Source organism: Ostrinia nubilalis, chromosome 9 (genome assembly GCF_963855985.1).
Source record: "Ostrinia nubilalis chromosome 9, ilOstNubi1.1, whole genome shotgun sequence".
In the NCBI taxonomy this organism is placed as follows: domain Eukaryota; kingdom Metazoa; phylum Arthropoda; class Insecta; order Lepidoptera; family Crambidae; genus Ostrinia; species Ostrinia nubilalis.
In genome coordinates, this window is record NC_087096.1 from 11,186,946 (window position 1) to 11,209,281 (window position 22,336).

Sequence of the window (22,336 nt, forward strand, 5' to 3'; positions counted from 1 at the left end):
AAATTCCCGTGTTTTTCCAGTATTCGACCATTCCTTATGGTAAAACATTCATCACGGACGAAACCAGGGTAACTGCTTGTATACTATACAATAATAAACCTGGCCTCGAACCCTGCACCCGATATGATCCGTATTTGCGAATATCACGATCAGACGCCAATCGCTGTCACGACGTTCTACAGCAAAGGTATTCTCGACAGCACGTCAGACTGTACATTTTTGTTGAAAAATCGCTCTAATTACAACTTAATAAGATATCCTGTGCTTAGCTTGAAATGCCGTCAAACGTTGTTCTGAACTTTGCTGGCAGGCTATCCTGGAAGCCTGGAAGGGAAGAGATTTTGAGAGACTCGTTTTATTACACACTTTCCTCTTCCTAAGGTGAATATATTTTTGCAAACTTACAAAGTTCTAGTATAAGTTTAGATGTGAAAAGCCTAACATTTAATTTTCGCGTAAACTCATCAGTTTAGCTAATAGATAATGAGCAAAAACTCACACTTTTCAAGCAGTGATTACACATTATAGAGCGGCTGGCGCAGAGCTCCGATTAAACGCAAGATTCAACAAACCTGCTATACAATATTATCTACAACTTTTAACCTAAGTAAGTACCTACGAGGAAAAAGTACAAAAAATCTAGTACAAAGAATAGGAACCTATAGTTCCAAGTTCAAAGGTTTGCACTATTGCTACAGTGCTGCAGCCACGTGCCTGAAAATATAAGTAAATGTCACCCGATATAGAGTTTACGAACTTTGTAACTAAATAAGTTTAGTTTATTAAAACAAACGAAAAGGATTCCCATTAGAATACATAATAAACAAGTCCATTTATCACTTACTTTTAATGTTTATTAATTATCTAATGGAATCCGTTAATCAGAGAGCAAATCAATATAGTGCGGTGATTCCCAACGACTGACCTATCGGATGACGTTAGGAAAAGGCAATCAGCTCTCGGCTCCACCACAATTGGCTTTCAAGCAATAATCCCATTGAACTACTGCATCGAACCTGTACAGAAACCGCCTAGAGGCAAAGGTAAAAGCGACGAACAATACGGTGTGCACCTAAATGCTGTTTGGGTGTACTCTTTGTGGCTTCAGCCCAAACTTATTGCAAGATAATGCGTTGCATTTTGGTAGGAAGCTGTATTGTTTCGTAACCAAAGAGTGGTCTTTAGGTCTAATATATTGGAAACAAATTGCGCAAGCAAGATAGTGTAACTAGGCAAACTACTCGTACTGATAGGAGTATCCAAAGTTGCAAAGGTTCCTTACCCTACGCGTGACGCGACACGCAATTCTTCCCTTTGACTTTCCCACGCTGGTTTTTTCTTTTGTCAATAAATGAAATGCCTTGTTTAAACAAACTGTTTGACTAGCTAAAAGACTGACAAAGAAACCGGATACAAAAATTCAATCTTTGACCAGAATTGAATAATTTTATTCGTTCCTTTTGTGGGGTCGTAAAATAAGGGCAAATTCAATTGTAACAGGATGTCCTTTGGGCTAAGGAAGTAACTTCTATCCCGGTTCGCTATAAGATTCTCGCAAAGGACAATGACCAAAAATGTATGGAGTGTGGTCCAAATGTCCACCACTAACGAGACCTATGTAGTAAAATACTCTACTAAATACTGATTCATTATAACCAAACCGCAATCAAAAATATGCTGTCAGTAAAAAGTTATGACTGAATGAAAAGTCATGTTTTTTTACCTTTTCATCCGAAAAATGTTCTTGATATCATTCTATCAATCGCACATTTTGGATTAATCTATGCATGTTGTCATGTCGCTTAGTGTGCCGTGTTAGATTCTCGCTAAAAGAAAAAAAATAAGCTCAGAAGAAAGACAACAATATTGGAATTATAGTCGGGTGGTCGCTGCTCCGCCCCTATTGGTTGTAGGGTGATGTTTTATAACATAAAACCATCCTTGATAAATGGGCTATCCATAACAAAAATAATTTTTCAAATCGGACCAGTAGTTCCTGAGATTAGCGCGTAAACTATTACAATTTTTCATACGGTCATAACTTTTTACTGACAGCTTATTTTTTTTTCGTCCCATACTGAAAGTTAATCTCTATTTAATGGACTATAAGCTAATATAGGTCTCGTTAGTGGTGGACATTTGGACCACTTTTGGTCATTGTCCTTTGCGTAATCAGGACATTTCCTGCTGTGAAAGAAAAACATAGAAGTCACTATGTGCTCTTGAGACAACGAAGATGATATTCTTTATAACGTTATCCTTTCGTAAAAGTCTGCCATGTATTAAAGGCAGCACTGTAGGTAAACTATGGTAACGATGCACAAAATGGACATTGTCTCGAAGCGCTGGTAGGGCAAAAAAAGAATGCAATGAGACATGTATAGGCTCCATAAGAGCATTTGACGATTTGTAAGTACTAATTTAATTAGTCTAAACTTAAACAAATAAAGATAATTTATGATTTTGATTTTGACAAAGCTTTTCAAATGTGAGAAAAAACTATTTGAGGATGAAATTCTTATTTGCCCTTGCCCAAGTTACTACATAGTTAGTTTTTCATGAGTTTACCTCGAACTTTTTCTATGCTGTTATTTCTACTGTCTGCGTTAGATTGAAACTATTCGGTAATATGTAACTTCTTTGTATCGAATAAGAAAAATCTCTCTAAGGCTTTCTTTCTCAAATGGTTTTGTATTGAATATTCGATTTCTATAAGATTCGTTATTTATTTTCCATTTCAAGATGTTGAATAAGCTTAGGCTGTTTGAAAACTAACAATCTTTAGAAGATGAACTAAATGTATTTTTTTCATATAATAGTCTAAGTACCTACTTAGACTATTATATGAAAAAAATACATTATTATTAAGTAGTTTAACGCGCATTGAACTCTAGTTTAAAGTGGACTGGGAATATAATTTTAAATTGTAGTTCCAACCCGGTTAATACTGGGACGTGTAAAAGTGCTTCTTTAAAGCCTACTTACAGAAATAAATGAGTTTTATGAGTTTTTTTTATGAGTTTTAACCTCGTTTAATGTTTTATTTTTAAGGGAATTATAATGGACAGATACATTATTTTAGGTAGATTATGAAATTGTGAAGTATTTAGCTAAACGAAATACCTGAATCGGGAAGCATTTAATAAGTAGCGAGTGTATGAGACTAACTAACCTTTTTCCATGCAAATTGTGTTACTGTCGAGTCTCTTCGGGTCAATTTAATCTGGCGTTTCAATGAAAATTAAAAATGTAGGCTACATTTTGTTTTGTCTGATGGAAGGTAGTAAATAGGCAGTTACCTACAGGCGCTTTATAACGGTTTTATAGGTGTAAAAAATGAAATTCATCTACATAATTCAGCACTGGATGAGTATAGGTACATAAAGTATATCAGAGTACTTTGTCGAAGAGGTTTTTTAGAGACTCTTTAGGTAAAAATGATGGGTATTTTAGTATTTATGCATCTTCTACATGACTACACTTCTATGTTTAAGAGCTCTTAAGTTTGTTTCTTTTCGTACAAATTAACGCACTTTTTTTTGAAAGTTCCAACTTGTAACGACAGTGATCCCTGATTGGTTCAGAAAATATCTGTATGCTGAATCATAATAATTTATCATCTATTTATGATTTCTCAATTTATTTAAAAATTTTACGAGATTAAAGTTCAAACCCGAAAAGTTCAATAACTTCCATTCCATTGTTCCGTGAATATTCAGATTATTTAGTTATCGAAAGTAAAAGGCGATTCTTACCACGAAACCGCCTTGAGATTTAAAACCAATTTTAAGTCATTCAATAGTGTTGTAGTTTTGTTCAGCGACAATATTGTTATTGTTTGATTTTCTACCCTTCGTCCTCGTTTCTATTTTGTTCTATTGTATTTCTTCCAAAATCCTACGAAGATCTAAACTTTCTAAGCACATTAGCACAGGCAAAATGTATCTAGCTTGCAAGTTTCAAACAAATTGGGAACCATTTATGAGTGACACAGTGAATTGATGCAGAAAAACCCCAGTTGAAGTCCATGCTAAGGCAGTGGCGGGGCAACAACTAAATTTGATGTGGGCAAGACAGATTTCGCGAGGCCCTGTTCTATGGCGACCTGAAGACGGATTTTATAAAATAATAAAAACAAACAAAACAATTAACACTGCCAAGTTTTTATTCATAAAAATACAAATTAGATTAATAAGTATTAAATGAAAAATTACAAATCGTTAATATAAAGGTGGAGATATACATTTCTTAAAGTGTATCTTAAAAAACATTAGATTTCTTTATTAAAGGAACAGAAATTGCCTGCTTTTAGGGTCATTCCATGACAAATGTTACCGAGGGTGAAAAACTAAATATGTTCTTTTCGCATTAAATCTGATGAATTTTGAAAGTAAACATTCCAAATTATAATGTGCAACAAAAAAATCTGGAAGAAACAAGTAATTTTTAAGTTATTAGTCTTCAAAGTCTATACTTAAGTCAACTGTTTGAATGATCATTTTCTCTCTTATTATTGGTAATACGATTTAAAAAAACTATCAATATATGAACTGTTTTGCCACTATAAAATATGATTTGAGGGTATTTATCATAGTATTGGTAGATAGCGTCATAGTCCCAAAAAAATTGATAATCATCAAGTTTTAAGTGTGTTTTCTTGTTACTTCGGCGATGTAACACCCGAAACAAAAAAACAGGTATTTGTTTTATTATTGTACCTTACACATGGATTAGGGTAACAATATTTGGTAAAAGTAAGGTCCTGGTAGTAATGATTTCAAATACTAATTAATATCTGAGCTTGATACTAATTTAGTATGTTTTTTTCTTGATTAAAAACTGTAACACCCGTAACGTTTCGGGTATCACATTTTTATTTATGTGTCGATAATGCGTATATTTACTTGGAGAAGTCAAAAAGTATTACTGTGAGGCTCCTTCGACCTCCCACTAGCGCTGGCTTCGGAAAAGGAGTCATATTTTTCTATTTAAGACTTTTTTGAAATGTCGACTTAACACTAAAATTAAGGTATTGTTAAAAAGCCTCGATGTTCGACATTTCCAATAAATATCGTAATTAGAAATTAAAGTAATGCTATTTCAAGCCAAAAACAATAGAAAAAGCTGTATGCTGAGGAAAAATTAAACTTGAACTTTGTATATTTAAAAAAAAAAGCTGCTTCGTAATTTCAAACCAGAATTCGCTCTATTTGTGTTTATTTGTTGTACTCCTTATTTTGTAGTACCTAGAGACTAATAAAACACCGATTTTATCGATAAAACGCGTTGAATTTTCGTACTCGTAACACCCGAAACAAAACCATTGTAACACCCGAAACAAAGAAAAAATTTATAAAAAAATAGTAAAACGTTTTATATAACAGTGATTGTATGTTACATGGTTTGTAAATTTCATACTTTAGAAGTCCTGTAAGTTTTAGGTATGATTCCGGCCCGAAACGCACACTTTTCGACTCATATTTTCGTTATCCTACATTCTAAGCTGTACAAACTTTATTATTTACTTAAACAAGAAATTGTTGAATATGTGTTTACGAACGTAACACCCGAAACGATGGAATGACCTTTAACGTTACTAAATTCCTTAATTATGGTATCGTAATCCAGCTTAGTATTCTGGAAAATCAACTGTAAACATCGTATAGTCCCGATTAATCGGGAAGTTTTTGCGATTTGCCATTAGGCAAGATGCCACCAAACCAGAATCACATCCATAACAAATAATATACTTTGCAGAGTCACACCCATCCAGAGTCGCACCCATTACGGCTTATTTTTGTTTTATTCTCGCTTTAAACATTTTTGAGTCGCGAGGCCCCTTGTACCGCGAGGCCGTAGGCGGTGGCCCACATCGCCCACGCTTAACGCCGCCTCTGTGCTAAGGTTCCCAAACCAAACCTCCGGCTAAACCATTTGATTGAGGCAATATTAAATTAATACGAATCTTTTAGGAGAAAACTTTTTGCTTAGTCAATAAATCACAATTTGACTTCGAAATTCCGTTAAAAAAATTAGTGTCACAGTTCTGAGCTGTCAGATTTGGGCAATTTGTTATTTTATTGTAATGCAGCTTTGTTAATGTAAATTCTTCATAATTCATTTGTGATTCATATAAATCTTGTGAAAATGTTAATACCGACGTGTGTAATCAAATTCTTTGAATTAGTGAGTATATTCGTGTTACCCATTAATCATAAAATGAGTAAAATATGTGACTAGATAAGTATTTCCTGTTCATTATAGCAATGTTCTACTTTGGTAGATCTTTTGGGTTGTAGGGTAGTGTGGGAGTAAACCCTTAGTAAGGTAACTCCCACACGGCTGCCTTTCTTCACAATTGAATGAGTATTTCTAACTCATACTAATATACCAAGTTGACAGAGCCTGGTAGTCGATTCACTCCAAATCTTTAGCCTCTCCCTGGTCTTATAGAAGAGTTACCTGGTAATCCATTAACCTCAATTAAAAAGACACATCGGTGTAATTTTTGTTTAATGGTAGTTCCACTACAGTGATTACCTCAATGGTGAAACTTTTCTACTATAGGCCACTGAATCCGATCTATATTTTGCTGGTCCTGTTTCAGATGCTGGCAGTGTCCTGCCTGGTTCTCCACCACTACAGCTATGACCTCACAGACGTGCCTACACTCATGCTTTGTTCCGGAACCTACATTGGCTACGTCGTCGTTTTATCTGGAGAAATCATAGGTAAGATAATTTTAAATAATATGTTAAATGAAGGTTTCAAGGTGGCTCAAGTGGTGGTTATAAAGGTTTAGGCACTTTAATCTACTTGACTTGACTGATGAGACTGCTTTCAATTCTACCAGCATCTAAGGAATAAAAAAATGTAATCAAATCTTCAAATGGAGGATTAACAAAATCGTGACTTACTTATCTAAATCGGAGTGCTTTGTCTGTTATTTTATTAGGATTTACATCGTTAAAACACTTTCCCGAGGGATGAGCACAACTCGAGTTTCCTTGTAATTGGGTTTGTAAAGACGAAATGCGTGAAATCGTTTGCATGTTTTAATCCCACACGTTTCGAAGGAATGTTTCTTAATTAAATTACAACTAGCTTTTGCCTGCGGCGTGGAATTTGGTTTACTAGGATGTTATCACGCTTCACTGAGAAAATATCTATTTACTTAAGGCAAGTTGGGCTGTGTTACTTATCTCCGTCGCATCACCTTTTAACCTTTTGCTAGCGAACACATGGTGGTCAGAGTTACTTTCAAGCTTAATGTAGGTAATGCACTTACAATGTTGGCATAGTTTATACCTTTCACATTGTATTGCAACATGTTAAATACTATTTTCGCTTTTAATTTTTGCATTAAAGCCACTTATCAGTTTAGATGGAAGCCGCACTTATACAAATGGGTATTTTAAAGGACCTTCATAATTATTTTGATTGCGATGAAAAAATAATGCAGGAGTAGTCTTATTTGGTAAGTTAAAGTTTCTTATTCTAACCATATGAAACGATTTTAGGAGAGATGATATTCGCGCCCTTGGACCTGGTTCAAGACATGTACTTTGGGATCCTGGGCATCGGTCTCTTCACAGTTAGCGGGGGGCTGGTGCTCTCCTCAAGGGTCAAGCCGGCTGCTTACCCTCGGACTGGTGACCATACTGCAGCCATGATTGCTGGATCCTTGGCTATTACCAACGCCTTCATCATGCTGTTCGATTTGAGTCTGGCGTACCTGGATTCGGAGGAGTTTGATGAGGAGAGCGTGTGATATCAGGTTGGTGCTTAATGGATTTTCAAGAATATCTTCCAACTTCATTGTGTCAATTGACGCATTAGTTATCGTACCTACTCAAGATGTATAAGTGCGACTTCTTATGTAAATTGATGTCTTGAAAAAATATTCCTCCTTGATGGTCTGAACATCGTGGATTTCATCTATCTATTTATTTTTACAGTTCGCAACTGTAACATAAATATAGCTTTGACATTAGGGCCAGAATGTAGGTCAAACCCTACAGCTCAAGCAATTAGAGACGTATCTACATGCTCCTGCAATGTAAGCTATACGGCCTGATGTTGATGATCTAGCATCAACCTTCCGGAGTCATGCTCTACAGTGCAGTGATGATGATGAGCTTATGATGAACCTTATTCCAGGCGAGGCGGTGTCAGCAGCAGCAGACGCGTACATAGACGCGTGGTGGTCTGCCTCCGGCGGGCTTCTATTCGGCGCGTGCGGCGCGCTCACGCTCCGCTCCTGGAAAGATATCCCGCACTGCCTGCGCCGGAACCACGCGCAAGCTACAGCTGTTTGCTCGCTGGCCACCGCTGCTTTACTCACCATAGATGCTCTGCTTGCGGCTTGTTCTGCTCACAAGGATGATACCAGCACGAGGACTAAGCCTAAGAAACCGGTCACTACGTGTTCGTGATTTGCACATAAACTGTTCTAATGTTGTTCTAATTCAGTGACATTGAAATAAAAGTGACATATTTCATACATTTCCTTTTCATTTTAATGATAGAACACATTCTGAAACAAACTTGGCTTTCACTGGTTAGGTTTTGGCGGTCAAACTGTAGATCCTAACAGCTACACAGAAGTTACAGCTGGGAGAACTAGAGGAAATACTTCTGTAACGTACCTACATTACTTTCAGGTTGAGTAGAGTTCTAATGATATAATTTCATAGTGCTGCTGGTAAGTAACTGGACATTGTAGTGCAGGTGTCAAAATAGTAAACAGGGCGGTAAACAATACAATCAGAATGAACATTGAAAGTAAATAAATAAATAATAATAATAAATAAATATCCTTAGACATTTTACACTGCGCTTCTAGTCCCAAACTAAGCAAAGCTTGTACTATGGGTACTAGACAACGGATATAAACATACTTAAATACTTTTTTTTGTAAATACATACTTATTATACATAGAAAACATCCAGTCCAATACAAACAAATATGTTCATGCACACAAATGTTTGTACTGTGCGGGAATCGAACCCGCTACCTCCGGAATAGTAGTCCGTTCCGAACCACTACACCAAACGGCCGACATTACTGAAAACTTTTATTCTTGCCTGAAGATGTTTTAAATAAAGACAAGCTGAATTACAAAATAGAAATGCTTAAATCGCACATGGCTAGTATCGTTTGTTCTCACAAGACAAAATGTGTATGTATTGGAATTTGTTTAATAATGTGTTTTAAACAGTCTAATCTGAAATGCTGCACTGCGGTTACAATGAAAATAAGCAATCGTTCAGCGCTCTGACATTGGCAATGAACAGTTGGAATGGGAATACATCTCACTTGGATTTTTGGACACTAGTTATACAGGCAGGTTTTTTAACATCTTAATTAATTTTTAAAGGTTAAGGTTTATTTTCGCGTAGGGTAAACCACCCAATTATTTTAAAATAATTCCCTCATTAATAAATACACAATTTTTTTGAGTTAGCTCTATCTCTCGGATTCCATTTGAATTTCGTGGCTCAATCGTGGGCAGGTTCTGTGCTGTGGAAAGCAACATGATCTCTATCTAACGAGTTATCGAAGCTCCACTAGATGGCAGTGTTAACTCTACAAAGCTCTGGAAAGTTTCGGAGTAAGTACCTACTTATGATTGTTATCTTTTTCAGTGTAAAATGGTACCTTATCAATAAAATGCTAGTAATTAGATAGAGATAAAAGACTAATTTTCCGGAATGCTGAAATTCATTACTGAAAAAATATAAATTGTGTGGCTCAGTCGTCATCTTTCTTTAAAAAAAAAATGATTTCTTAAGGCTTTTAATGTGGATTTGTAATTGTTTCATAAGAAAAACCCTATGTCCTGAGAGTCTTGAAAATGGTTATAATAATAATAAATATCCTTGGACATTTTACACTGCGCCTCTAGACCCAAACTAAGCAAAGCTTGTACTATAGGTACTAGACAACGGATATAAACATACTTAAATACTTTTTTTTTAATACATACCTTCATATTATACACTAAATACAATTTTAACTGTTCTGTTATTTTTCTATTAGCTGCCCACCTCTTAGCTACCTACTAAGTAAACTTAAAACGATTAGAATAGAGTCATCATTTCCGAGTGATAATTACCAGATAAACAAGCTGATTAAACTGTTGGAGGCTTTAATTGAACTGTGAAGGACACATTGTTTTAAGTGTTGCGTAATCGGCACTTTAAGGAACTGTTGACACTTAAACACAATGTAAGGATTACAAGGTCTTTTGGGATCTGATGTCATTTTCGCAGTTAAAACATTTAAAATCCTACTAATATTATAAATGCGAAAGTTTGGATGTCTGGATGTTTGTTACTCTTTCACGCAAAAACTGTTAAACGGATTTTGATGAAACTTTACAGTATTATTGTTTATAACCCAGAATAACGTATAGGCTATAATTTATGACGATCTGTGACAAGCTAAATTTCACGCGGGTCACCCGCGCGGGTGAAACAGCGGGCAAAAGCTAGTTTTAAATAACGTCAATTAAAAAAATGCCATTTGATATTGGGAATAGTATGAAAGTAATAAAAAGTCATTCATTTTCTGCAATAAGGCTTAGAGAGCACTTTTACACGTTCCAGTTAGTACTAATTTAACCCTACCACTGCTTCGGGACAATAAATGGGTCAGTGATGGGAAGAAGCAGCGCAAGAATCTCAAACATCAAAAGCAGTCACCTATCATTCAGTATGACTGTGTACACCTCTGAGTTTGTGTCTCAACTCACAAATAGATAACGAGTGCCCGTGCGTGTTAAACGAAAACTATAAAATTTTTATTAGTCAACTAGCTAGTATTAACAGGCGACCGCCAAGGATGCGTTATTTGTGAATGTGCAGTGAAGTCATACATTAGTCAGAACTTAGACGATATAGTACTTGCGAATTACATCGATATGATGCAAATATGCAATTTGAGACCTTACTGCCTGATGTTTAGAACAAAAATGATTTTTGTGACTCTACGTGGTTTGCAAAATGTAGAGCGTTAGTGAAATAACAAGTGTGTTAATGTTATTTCAATGTTATTTGATGGCAATGAACTTGTGTGCGTGTTTACCAAATATTAGCGCTTTTGTTTAGTAGCTTATGAATATTAATTATTTTTCAGTTACTAAATTTTAAATAAACAACTTGAAAAAAACGAACTGCCTAAGGCAGGAATCGAACCCACGACCTTTCACTTGCCGGGCGACTGCTCTTCCAAGTTTCTAATTGAACCTTGCATTGTTAACTGAATACGAATAGTCTGATTGTTAACAGGATCAATAGTAATTAATTAATATCAATAACAGTTTTCAGTTTTTCTGTCTACAGACTCTTGGTCCGTACTCTCGTAAAGTTTTATTATTATGTATGTTGCGTTCAGATTTTTAGTTTATAATTATGAAACCTTGCATTATGAATATCAATAAGTCACACTGTGAACAGGATAGTTCCTGAATATTAAAATCGGGTCACGTGTGTCCAGTTGGTGAAACTCAAAATTAGTACCTATCACTACACGTTACTAGTACAGTTGAGTTAATAAATATATTGGCAGTGCCAATGATTCAAAATATTGTAAGCGTTTTAACGATCACACATATAAACTCAAACATCAATAAAATGTAGGTAATCATATAAACTGTTCATCAACATGTTGCGGTAGTGCAATATTGACTGCGTTACTGCTCTACAATATTTTTAAACATTGGGCACTGCCAATATATTTATGAACTCGACTGTACCTATAACCCGTAGTTTTTTTCATTTTGTAAGGGAGGGGTTCCCAATAATTGTGCCCTTGTGAGGATATAGGTAAGTAATAGCCGTAAACCATCTAACGTTTGAAGAAACTGAGAAATAAAGTCAGTGATTCGCATTCTAAAAATAAACAGCCGATCAAAAACTTTTATCACGAAATTGTTATTTAAACTAGGTAGGTACTCAATTAAAAGTATTTTTGGCAATTGAATCATTTGCCACCCCATGTTCACATTTTTACATTGACGACGGCAATTTAGAGCGTGACTAACACTAACTTTTTATAGAAGTGAACATGCATAAGGAGTTTGTTAGGAAGTTCTTATTATTAGAAGTAAATTTTGCATGTTGGTATAAAAGCAAACCCACCCGAACCATCAAGTACCTTCAACCACAAATTGATCAATGATCATAGTTCTTGAATAGTACGCACTAGTTGTAAAAACTCCGTCATGCAAACGCATGGCCACCGTGAGTATAATTTCATTCTCATTCAGCAGACAGGGAGGGTCGGCCGCGCAGTCTCACAGCTCAGAACACGTAATATTAAGAGTCGGCACTCTCTAACTAGCAGTTTTCAAAGTTAGGTTAACGTTTTCCACCAACCTAATGAAGAAATTCAAGCGTACTAACATGACAGAAATATAGTGAGGTACCGTACCTACCCACTTGAACATCAATCAATATATCGAAGTTGATATCGATTTGAACATCAATTTATCGATACCGAACATATCAAATCAAATTCGATGTATCGGAATTTGATTTGATATGTTCGGTATCGATAAAAATTACACTATTTCGTCAAAATGTTTAATAGACTCTGATGATAAAAGCAGGCAATTTAACTAAACAGCAACAAAATAAGTTAATAACTCAGAAATAATATTTTATGTGATCTGAAATTTCTCTCCTGACGCTGTCAATGTATATTGCGTACTTTTTTAAAATAAATCTTACTAATATTATAAAATTAAATGCGAAAGTTTGTATGGATGTCCGGATGTTAACATGTTTGTTACTCTTTCACGCAAAAACTACTGAACGGATTTTAATGAAACTTTACTGATGTTTATAACACAAAATAACATATTTTAGGCCATAATTCATGACGATTTGTGACAACTAAATTTCACGCGAGTGGAGTCGCGGGCAAAAACTAGTAAGAGGATATTAGTCAAGATTGTTTAATGAAATTTAACTATTTTGGTAGGAATAGGCACTTTTCCTTCAATGAAAAATCCGCCAGATGGCGGGACGCGGACGTGGGGTCCGACCGCTGCGTGATTGGTGGATTTTGACATATGTCAAAAATAACCAATCACGCAGCATCTGGACCCCGCGTCCACGTATCGCCATCTGGCGGATCCTTCAATCGCGAAAACCCTCATTTTCAGGCTGTCGATTGGGTCTATTTTTGGTCTTTTGGAGGCTGCAAAAACAAAAACTTAAATCAGTAATTTATGGTTAAAAAATTAGAATACTGCAAATCGGACATTATTAGTATTTGGTATAAGTCATTTTAGATCGCAATTCGACATAATAATCATGTAAATTATGTCAGGCTGAAAAAATTTATCGGAAATATCAGTAAAAATTATCCATGGGAACTACTCTATTATGCAACACTTTCTTAATATTTATGAGATGTATATGTTCATTGACTAATTTAACCAAGTAGACACAGTATAATTTGCGTGCTACTAACATATTTTATGATGTAAACATTCCAATTTACAAACCTATTTATGCTCCAATCTGGCTGAAAATGTGCCAGCCATATTAGGTACATTTCCCTCACTCCACTGACTCTCACGCCCCAGATTTACACCTAATTGACATATTGCAAGAATACCAACTTAACAATAGTAAATTCGACGTATAATGCGACCAAATTAAAATGTTAATCTTATTTGGTACGAATCAGTGTGGATACTTTTTATTTTTGTAGGATTGTATGTTTTGTTGCAATATTGGTAACAAACGTCAACCTAACTTATACGGAGTATAATTTTATAGAGTGGCGTCAGCCTGTCTTACTGTAAACGTCGGGTTACACGCACGTCGCAGCTCCTGAAAGTTGTAAACAAACAATTCTACGTTTGAATTTGAATCAAGAACACCAAGATGTATATCAACAGAATGTCCATCGTCAAATTCCTTGAGCTGGTGAGTTTTTTTTCTTTAAAAACATTCTAACCGGCCAGGCCGGGTTTCGTATATTTTGTAGTAAAAACCACTTGTATTACGTCGCAATCGGTCTGGATTTCTGGAAGGACCTTCTTTACTTTTCATACTTTTAACCGCCGCGCCCATTACTTGTTTTGGAAACACGCAGTACCTATTTCAGCATTTTATGTGTGTTGTTTTAATTTATTTATTATCTATTGAATCTTTGATAAATAAAGGCATGTTTTTAAAAATACTAAGAGCGAAAATAGTAACGATTATTACTTCTACGACGTGTGAAAAACAATCATAATAATCAGATAGCACATAGACGGGTTCCGTACGTAAAAAAAATTCGCAACAGCGTTCATCGCTACAGCGTCATTCGAAACTATGTACTTATGGGACCCCTCACAGACAGACAATATTTAATATTTTTATAGTGGAAACTGAATACGCTTGATCGATTCGCGCAACTGCGTATCGGTCTTTGTTTTATGTTGACCGATCTATGGTCTGTCGTTCATTATGGTTTCATGTTTAGTATAGTTTTTTGAATGATTTGTATGATTTTCAAAATTCTTTTTCATAAATTTCTAGTGAATAATATCAAGAAATCAAAAGCAATTTTTATCCACCAAAAATATTTATTTACTTAAAACTTTTATGCACATAAACCACGGTACATAAGGTGAACTTAATGCCATTCGGCATTCTCCTCCAGGTAACCTTAGGTCCAAACTGAGAAATATTAGTCATGACCGGAATTATTGATTGGCCCTATGTAAATATTTTTGTCATTGATTCACCTAAGAAGTAACAACAACAACCAGCATTCGGTAAACGTTTCCTACCCATTTACGAGTAAGTGTTGTCAACATATGACGAATGCCGGTGGTGCATAATAGGGTCAACATGCCGTGATGTTTGTTGTTTCATTCAGTGTGTCATACGTATTTTTAGATCAATATTTTTTACGATATTTCCATGTTGATAATTACTTAGTCTAATCTCCAATGTTGTCATTAAATCAATATTCTTATTAGCAATTCTGTTAAAAAAAAATTAGAGAAAAGTCGTCACGGAAAAAAATAATTAAAGCCTACTAGGTCATGAAATTTTAAAAAGTCACAAAATTAATGATAGCTTCTAAACTACGAAAAATCGTAGAACATACATGGGAGTGAAATCGACAGGTATGTTTCTCACTTGTCACACACCTTGTATATTTTAATATTGCTTACTCATAAAGAAATAGGTAATATTTTTAAATTGTATTGAGTGATCTTTCATAAAAAGCTACTTATTTTTTTACATAGATCATTTAAGTGCCACTAGTGGTCAAAATTTAATAAAATATTTTTGATTTTCACTAAATTCTCGTCTCGCCAAAAATCAGTTCAGCTTCAGCCGGCCCTACTACCTTCAAGAGGTCACGATTCAGTACAAGTGCACTGCCCTCCAGACGGGGTAATGCAATGTGGGTCCCCCAATGCCCGCTAGTCTCACCTGAAGGTTACCGTATTAACCTCTGTCTGCCTTCTAGACGATTGCGACGTATCTAGATCGCGGCTGCTTCTACTCCCTTAATAGCCAGTACAGTTTGAACGATACGACGAATGTTTAGTGCATAGTACCTATACGACAAAAAAATTGTTAGAGCAGAATACAAACTTTACACTTTCTTAGGCCTTTGTTACAAATAGTATTCTTATGCCCGTTTTCACCATCAATCCCTAATTTTTAAGTGACCCCTATGTAAACAAAATTCCTGTTATTTGTTACCAAAGGGGTCACTTAAAAATTAGGGATTGATGGTGAAAACGGGCATTAGTATTGCTAATATCGCAAACTTTTAGCTTCGATTTTATCAATAAAGCTCCTTAGGACATTAGTCCATGAACTTTAATTTTATCAAAATTTATGGCGAAGAAACGAAGCTTTGAGGGAATTAAAACCTATAAAATAGAATGTCCTCAATTAATAAATAAATACAGAAATTGTAAAGTTCTCTGCAATGTCTTGTAAAAAAATATTTATTTTATGCGTATTATTTGGCGAGACGCAGATGACAGTAGGTACAGTCAGTCCAAGTTCATACCCCTGCCATCATTTATTTTGCAATTAATGTTGTTTACTATACAGGGTGACTTTGCAATCAGTATCCAACATTTTTAATAAGCTCTATAGAATAATTTAACAATGCAACTGTACCTTTATTATTTTTAATCGTGGTAGTTTTCCCAAAAATAATTTTGAAAAATCTAAGTCGCGTGTATCCATATCTTAAGTTTTAAAGGATAAGGCTTATTTTCGCGCACTTTTATGTCTATTAAGCTTTACAGTTATCTGTGTGCGTATTTTTCTATGAACGATGTAAATTAACCGTGTGAATTTTGAAACCGCGCGCAGCTGATAGAAATTTAATAATGAAATATGAAAAAAAAAAGCTTTTTTTACGTATATCGATTAAATTACTGATTCTGAGTCGCTTCTAAAAATTTCGATACTGATTGCAAAGTCACCATGTATAGTCCTTGTATCCTTGTATATTGTAAACAGTAAAACAGAGCAATGTTGTTAAATCGTGACATTTTCTTCACTTTCAGGCGCTCACATGCACCTGCGTGGGACTCCACTACCAGAGCTACAACGTCGAACCTGAGATCGGTATGCTGGTCACCGGCACCTTCGTCGGCTTCCTCATCATCTTATCTGGGGTTGCCTCAGGTAATATTCTATGTTACTATACTCGGCGCAAAGACTCGTGGCAGGCGGGGCCATAAATATTTTTTTAAACAGAGATGCACACTCGCATCTATTTTTTTCAAGTCCTGTGTAGCCTCTACGAGCTGTAGATCCTAAGCTTGACCGTCAATAATAATAATTCAACCAGTGAGGGTCAAGTTTATTCCAAAGTTTAGTCAACAGCACGTCAGACGATTGTTGCAAAATTGCATCGCTGTGTTGTCGTCTGTGCCAGGGTTGGCAAAAAGTTAATCTGATTAATTATTAAAAATTAATTAATAATTAAAATTAAATTATTAAAAATTAATTATTAAAAAATCATAACCAAATTTTTTTTTCAATGCAATTCAATTGAAGTGGAGTTTGCAAAACTAGGTTTTGCATGTTGGGGAGATGCAGGAGACTTCGTACGAGAAGTTTCAGCAGTTCATTAAAAGGGGGGGGGTTGCAAAGTATGAGGTTTTGAATGTTGAGGAGGTGTACCAGAAGTTTCACGAGGGGGGCTAATTGGGGCGGGGCAATTCAGTTGAAGTTGGGGTTGCAAAACTAGGTGGTTTTGCATGTTGGGGAGGTGCAGGAGACTACGTACCACAAGTTTCAGAACGGGGGCTATGGGGGGGGGGGGGGGTGTCAATTCAATCAAAGTGGGGGTTGCAAAACTAGGAGGTTTCGCATGTTGAGGAGGTGCAGGAGACTTCGTACCATAAGTTTCAGGAAGGGGGGGAGGCTAGGGGGGACCATTCAATTGAAGTGGGGGTTGCAAAACTAGGAGGTTTTGTTTGTTGGGGAGGTGCAGGAGACTTCGTACCAGAAGTTTCAGGAGGGGGGATGGGGGGGGGGGGCAATTCAATTAAAGTAGGGGTTGCAAAACTAGGAGGTTTTGCATGTGGGGGAGGTGCAGGAGACTTCGTACCACAAGTTTCAGGAGGGGGGGGGAAGCTAGGGGGGGGGGGCATTCAATTGAAGTGGGCATGTTAGGGAGGTGCAGGAGACTTCGTACCACAAGTTTCAGGAGGGGGGAGGCTAGGGGGGGGGAGCATTCAATTGAAGTGGAGGTAAACTAGGTTTTGCATGTTGGGGAGGTGCAGAAGACTTCGTACCACAAGTTAAGGAGGGAGGGGGGGAGGGAGGGAGACTAGGGGGGTAATTAATTGAAGTGTGGGTTGCAAAACTAGGAGGTTTTGTTTGTTGGGGAGGTGCAGGAGACTTCGTGCCAGAAGTTGCAGGAGGGGGGCTAGGGGGGAGGGACAATTCAATGTATGTTCAAAAAATTGTATCAGAATACAGCATGCATAACCAAGAACGTCCGCGAATAACTAGAAAATCTTAATTCTTTCAAAATTCTTTATTATTTAATTTATTATTAAATTCTTCTTTATTATTTACTTAGCCCAAATATTTTCAATTCCAGGTTACTTGATGCAGTCGCCCACCCACAAAAGGCTGGACATGTTCTATTCGCTGGTCGGCGTGTGCCTGTTCCTCGCGAGCGGTGGCGTCGTCATCGACAAGTAATCATATTTTTTTATTTATTGCTTCATTTGATAACGAGGTTCTAAGCATTACTTGACTTAAGTAAGGTCCTATGTCCCTAGATGGGGCAGAGGGCATCCACAACAATCCTCCATCGCGTTCGGTCTTGAGCTTCGCGTCCTAAGCATGAACCTTATATGAAAAGTTCATACGTAGTTAAGTAGCAAAGTCCTCAAAATGAGCACATAGGTGAACCGGCGAGCAAATGAAACCAGAAAAAAATTTACGTACAGTCTACCTTTAACTAGGACGAGACTGTATTTTGCTAACAACAATAACACAGATAGATATTCAATTTTAAAATATTTACAATAATGAAATTTATAGAATGTAGGATCAAACCCCCATTAAATTAAGTACTTACCCACTGCATTAACCAATAATTCAATGATGCAACCTCTTAAAACACACTTCAGTCTATATTTGAAAATCGAGTTATTTAGATCTTTGCTAGTATGATTTTGCAATAAAAAGTTTGTTAATTGATTTGGTTTCGATGTATAGAAAGAAATCTTATCTGTTTTTTGAATAATTTTATCATTATTACCTACTTCTTTGCTTCAGATACCAAGATCAATCTAAATCGGAGATCGGAAAATACAACCTAGCCAAGGGTTCCTTGGCCATCATCAACGCGGCGGTCCTGCTCATTGACTCCGTGTTGACGCAACGTGGTGAATAAGGAGTCAATACACCCTCCGGGTTCGAACCTCTTCAGAACCAAAGCATAAAGTTTTTTTTACTATTAAGCTGTAATTATGCTTTAGAATGTAGCGTATAGTTCTTGCAACTCACGAAGGCGAGTGAGCTTTGGTGTGTATACCAGAGGGCCTAGTGCGAGTTTACATCAAACGCGCTCACTAGTGAGCGCGTCAAAAAATGACATTAAATGTATGACGGATTGTACAGCGGGAAACGTTCAAAAACTAAAATTTTCATACATTTTTTAACTAGCACGAGACTGTGTCTATCAAAACTTTTGAAAAACGAACAGTAGCGAGCCACCACAATGTAAAACTCACTCGCCTTCGTGAATTGCAACAACTATAGTTAGAATTTCTCTATGGCTGATGAGGAAGGTGGAGACGTACACACGCCTGTGACGTGTATTGAAGTTGCATTCCCTAAGACCAGTTTCACTAATGTCTGATCAAGTTTGGGGTATTTAACGCTATGGTAAAGCTGAACACACACTGACAATAAACTGATGAGTTGAACTGACGGACATCCAAAAAGTGACCATGTGTGTGTGAAATCTTAAGAAAAGAAATCAATTGTAAACTGTCAGTGTTTTGTTCAACTGATCATTTTACATGACCGTGAAAGTCCAGCTTAAGGGTGACTTGATACCTACTTTAACTTAACTAAAATTGTTTAACAGACTATCAGATAAGTTCCCAGGCTATCAGGGGCGGTGAAACAGGTTCAAAGTATTTTATCCTTATCCTATCCTTTTATACCTTACCTACCTAAAATACTATACAGTGCCTGAAAGCTTGTCAAGCGGTTATTTTGTAAACGATATTACCCCAGAATACATAATACCTATACTAATTAATGCGAAAAGTTTAATGTGATGGGAATTATTTTTTGAAGTGCTTCAATCTATTTTTATACTCATATGCTCATATAATATAATTATGAACATTAAGCTTATAACATTCTTAGATTTAGATAAAACGTTGTAGTATGTTTTTAATATTTATATTAGTGTTAAGTTTTTTTTTATAAATGACTTTAATGTTATTGTCTGTCTCAAAACATGGAATAAACTACCTCTATTTAATGTCTTTGTCACTTGTTCTAATTAATTTTTCCTAAACCCTAACGTGTTATATGCTATGTTGTCATCATCCATCATGATTTCAGCCATAGGACGTCCACTGCTGAACATGGCCTCCCCCAATGATTTTCAAATGCAACGCAAGTTATATAAATTTTCTTTTATTATACACTATGGACAATGGACATTAGCAAAAATAAAACTATGTGTAAAATGGAATGAATTACCAGACTCTCCCTTATCAGGCAGCCACCAAGGATGCGTTATTTGTGACTATGAAGTGAAGTCATTAATATTAGTCAGACTTACGAATTACATCGATAAGATGCAAATATGCAATTTGTAACCTTAATGCCTGATGTTTAGAACAAAAATGCATATTTTTGTGACTCTACTCGTATTACGTTACTACTATTGCAAAATGTAGAGCGTTAGTGAAATTATAACAAGTATGTTAATGTTATCTCAATGTCATTTGTTGACAATGAACTTGTGCATGTTTACCATATATTTATGTTTAGTAATTTATTAATACTATTAATTATTTAGTTTTAAGTAAACCTTGCATTGTTGAGTTAACTGAAATACAACTACACGTTATTAGTATAACGCGTAGTTTTCTCATTTTGTAAGGGAGGGGTTCTCAATAACTATGCCCTTGTGAGATTTATAGATAGTAATGGTCGTAAAGCACTATCAGTTGGAAGTTTAGGCCGTCAAACATTTAATAAATGATGATATCGCGTGTCGTCATGGAACTATTTATAAATCTGTCGTAATGGAATGAGAAATCAGTATTAATTGGAATTCGATCCATATCTTAGTGTAGTGTAAGATAGAAAGATATTGACTGCACAAAAATCTGGTGAAATGAAAATAAATGAAATATGCCGTAAACAGGGCAGCAACAGCTAAACCATCTAGGCTATAACTACTATAGAATGTCTTTGTTTTGTGATAAAATATGAGTGCAATTTAGAGTAAAATTGCAATTAGAAAATTTATAAATAAGCGAACTTGTACTCTAAAGTTTAAGCAAACTGCGGAAAAAAGTTGGTGATTTGCATCGCCAAAGTAAACAGCCGATCATCCGATTGACTTTTATTACGAAATTGTTATTTATCCTGCTAGAACATAATTGTTAAAAGTATTTTTGGCGCAAATCATTTGCCACTCCATGTACACATTTTTAGATAGTCGACAGCAATTAAAAGCATGACTAACACTAACTTTTATAGAAGTGAACATGCTTAAGGAGTTAGTTAGGAAGGTCTTATTAAATTTTGCGTATTAGTGTAAAGGCAAACCCATCCGGATCATCAAGAACAACCACATTACGCTAAGTTAGATCATAGTCCTTGAATAGTAGGGGAACCTGTTGTACTTAGGCCAGTTTTTCGAATTTTGATTTTTTGAAAAATAATGGTGATAGTTAAACTTGTCTAGTGCAGTTATATTTAAAGATCATTTAATTAACTACATAATTCATTCATAAAATTGTGCATAATTTTAAAAATTTGGGCATACTAGCTGCTAGAAAAAAAAAGGGAAAACTGTCCTAGGTACAACAAACCAGATGTACCTTGGACCGTGTACGTTGTACCTATTTAAATTTAAATAAATGCTTATATTCGCTTCAATTTGTTAATTTTCTGTTAAATTATTATTTGAAATACCAATTATTACAGTTATTAGCAACAATATCTAAGTAAAAATATTTTTTAAAAAAGATCCTCATCCATATTTTTTGTACTAATTATTTTTCACAATTTTTTGGCAACAAATCACTTAAGTTTAAGCCGGCCTCCAGTCCATGTTTAGCCTTACACAATCAACAAAAATATGACAATATTCAACATTTTTTCTAGAAAATTTTGTTGAATGTTGATATGTTATGTCGTGTAGGACAACATACGCGCTGGAGTGGCTTTAACTTGCAATCTAGTTTTTTTTATTTCTTATCATTTAACTTAAATTCTAGCAAAATATCCATTAAAACCGCTTTATCAACAAAAATAATTTTAAAAAAGTCATATGAAGATACATTAAACGTAAATTTAAAAAAACATTAGAAATTAAAAAAATATATATCAAAAACAGACATTAAATTGCTATTTTGAGGTCTTCGGGGCATTGTTTCTATAACAGTATAATATGTTTTTTTTGTTACAATAAAATTCTCATTAAAACGTAATGAAAATCAGTGACCAAGGTACATCGCTAGTTGGGTGGTCAAGGTACAACATTACGACTACTTCACTTAATAAGCATAATAAACCCACTTCCATTTGAGCTTAGGATCTGAAACTCATATCGTCCAGTAGCTAG

The 22,336-nt window shown here is 35.5% G+C and overlaps 2 protein-coding genes across 3 annotated transcripts; both read left to right on the forward strand.

Annotated features, from left to right (window-relative positions):
* Positions 1-6,052: 6,052 nt before the first annotated feature.
* Positions 6,053-8,503, forward strand: LOC135075009 (uncharacterized). Of its 2 annotated transcripts, XM_063969381.1 has the most exons (4): positions 6,053-6,186; positions 6,608-6,731; positions 7,521-7,777; positions 8,161-8,234. In XM_063969381.1, exons 1-3 carry the CDS (start codon positions 6,148-6,150, stop codon positions 7,769-7,771), a joined length of 414 nt encoding a protein of 137 aa, XP_063825451.1. In that variant the 5' UTR covers positions 6,053-6,147; the 3' UTR covers positions 7,772-7,777; positions 8,161-8,234. The 2 variants fall into 2 exon arrangements, with proteins under 2 accessions (XP_063825451.1, XP_063825450.1); XM_063969380.1 differs by lacking the exon at positions 7,521-7,777 and having other exon boundaries at positions 8,161-8,503.
* A 5,288-nt stretch (positions 8,504-13,791) lies between these two features.
* Positions 13,792-19,130, forward strand: LOC135075010 (uncharacterized). The gene is made up of 4 exons (XM_063969382.1): positions 13,792-13,944; positions 16,554-16,674; positions 18,104-18,203; positions 18,790-19,130. Exons 1-4 carry the CDS (start codon positions 13,903-13,905, stop codon positions 18,905-18,907), a joined length of 381 nt encoding a protein of 126 aa, XP_063825452.1. The 5' UTR covers positions 13,792-13,902; the 3' UTR covers positions 18,908-19,130.
* The last annotated feature ends 3,206 nt before the right edge of the window (positions 19,131-22,336 follow it).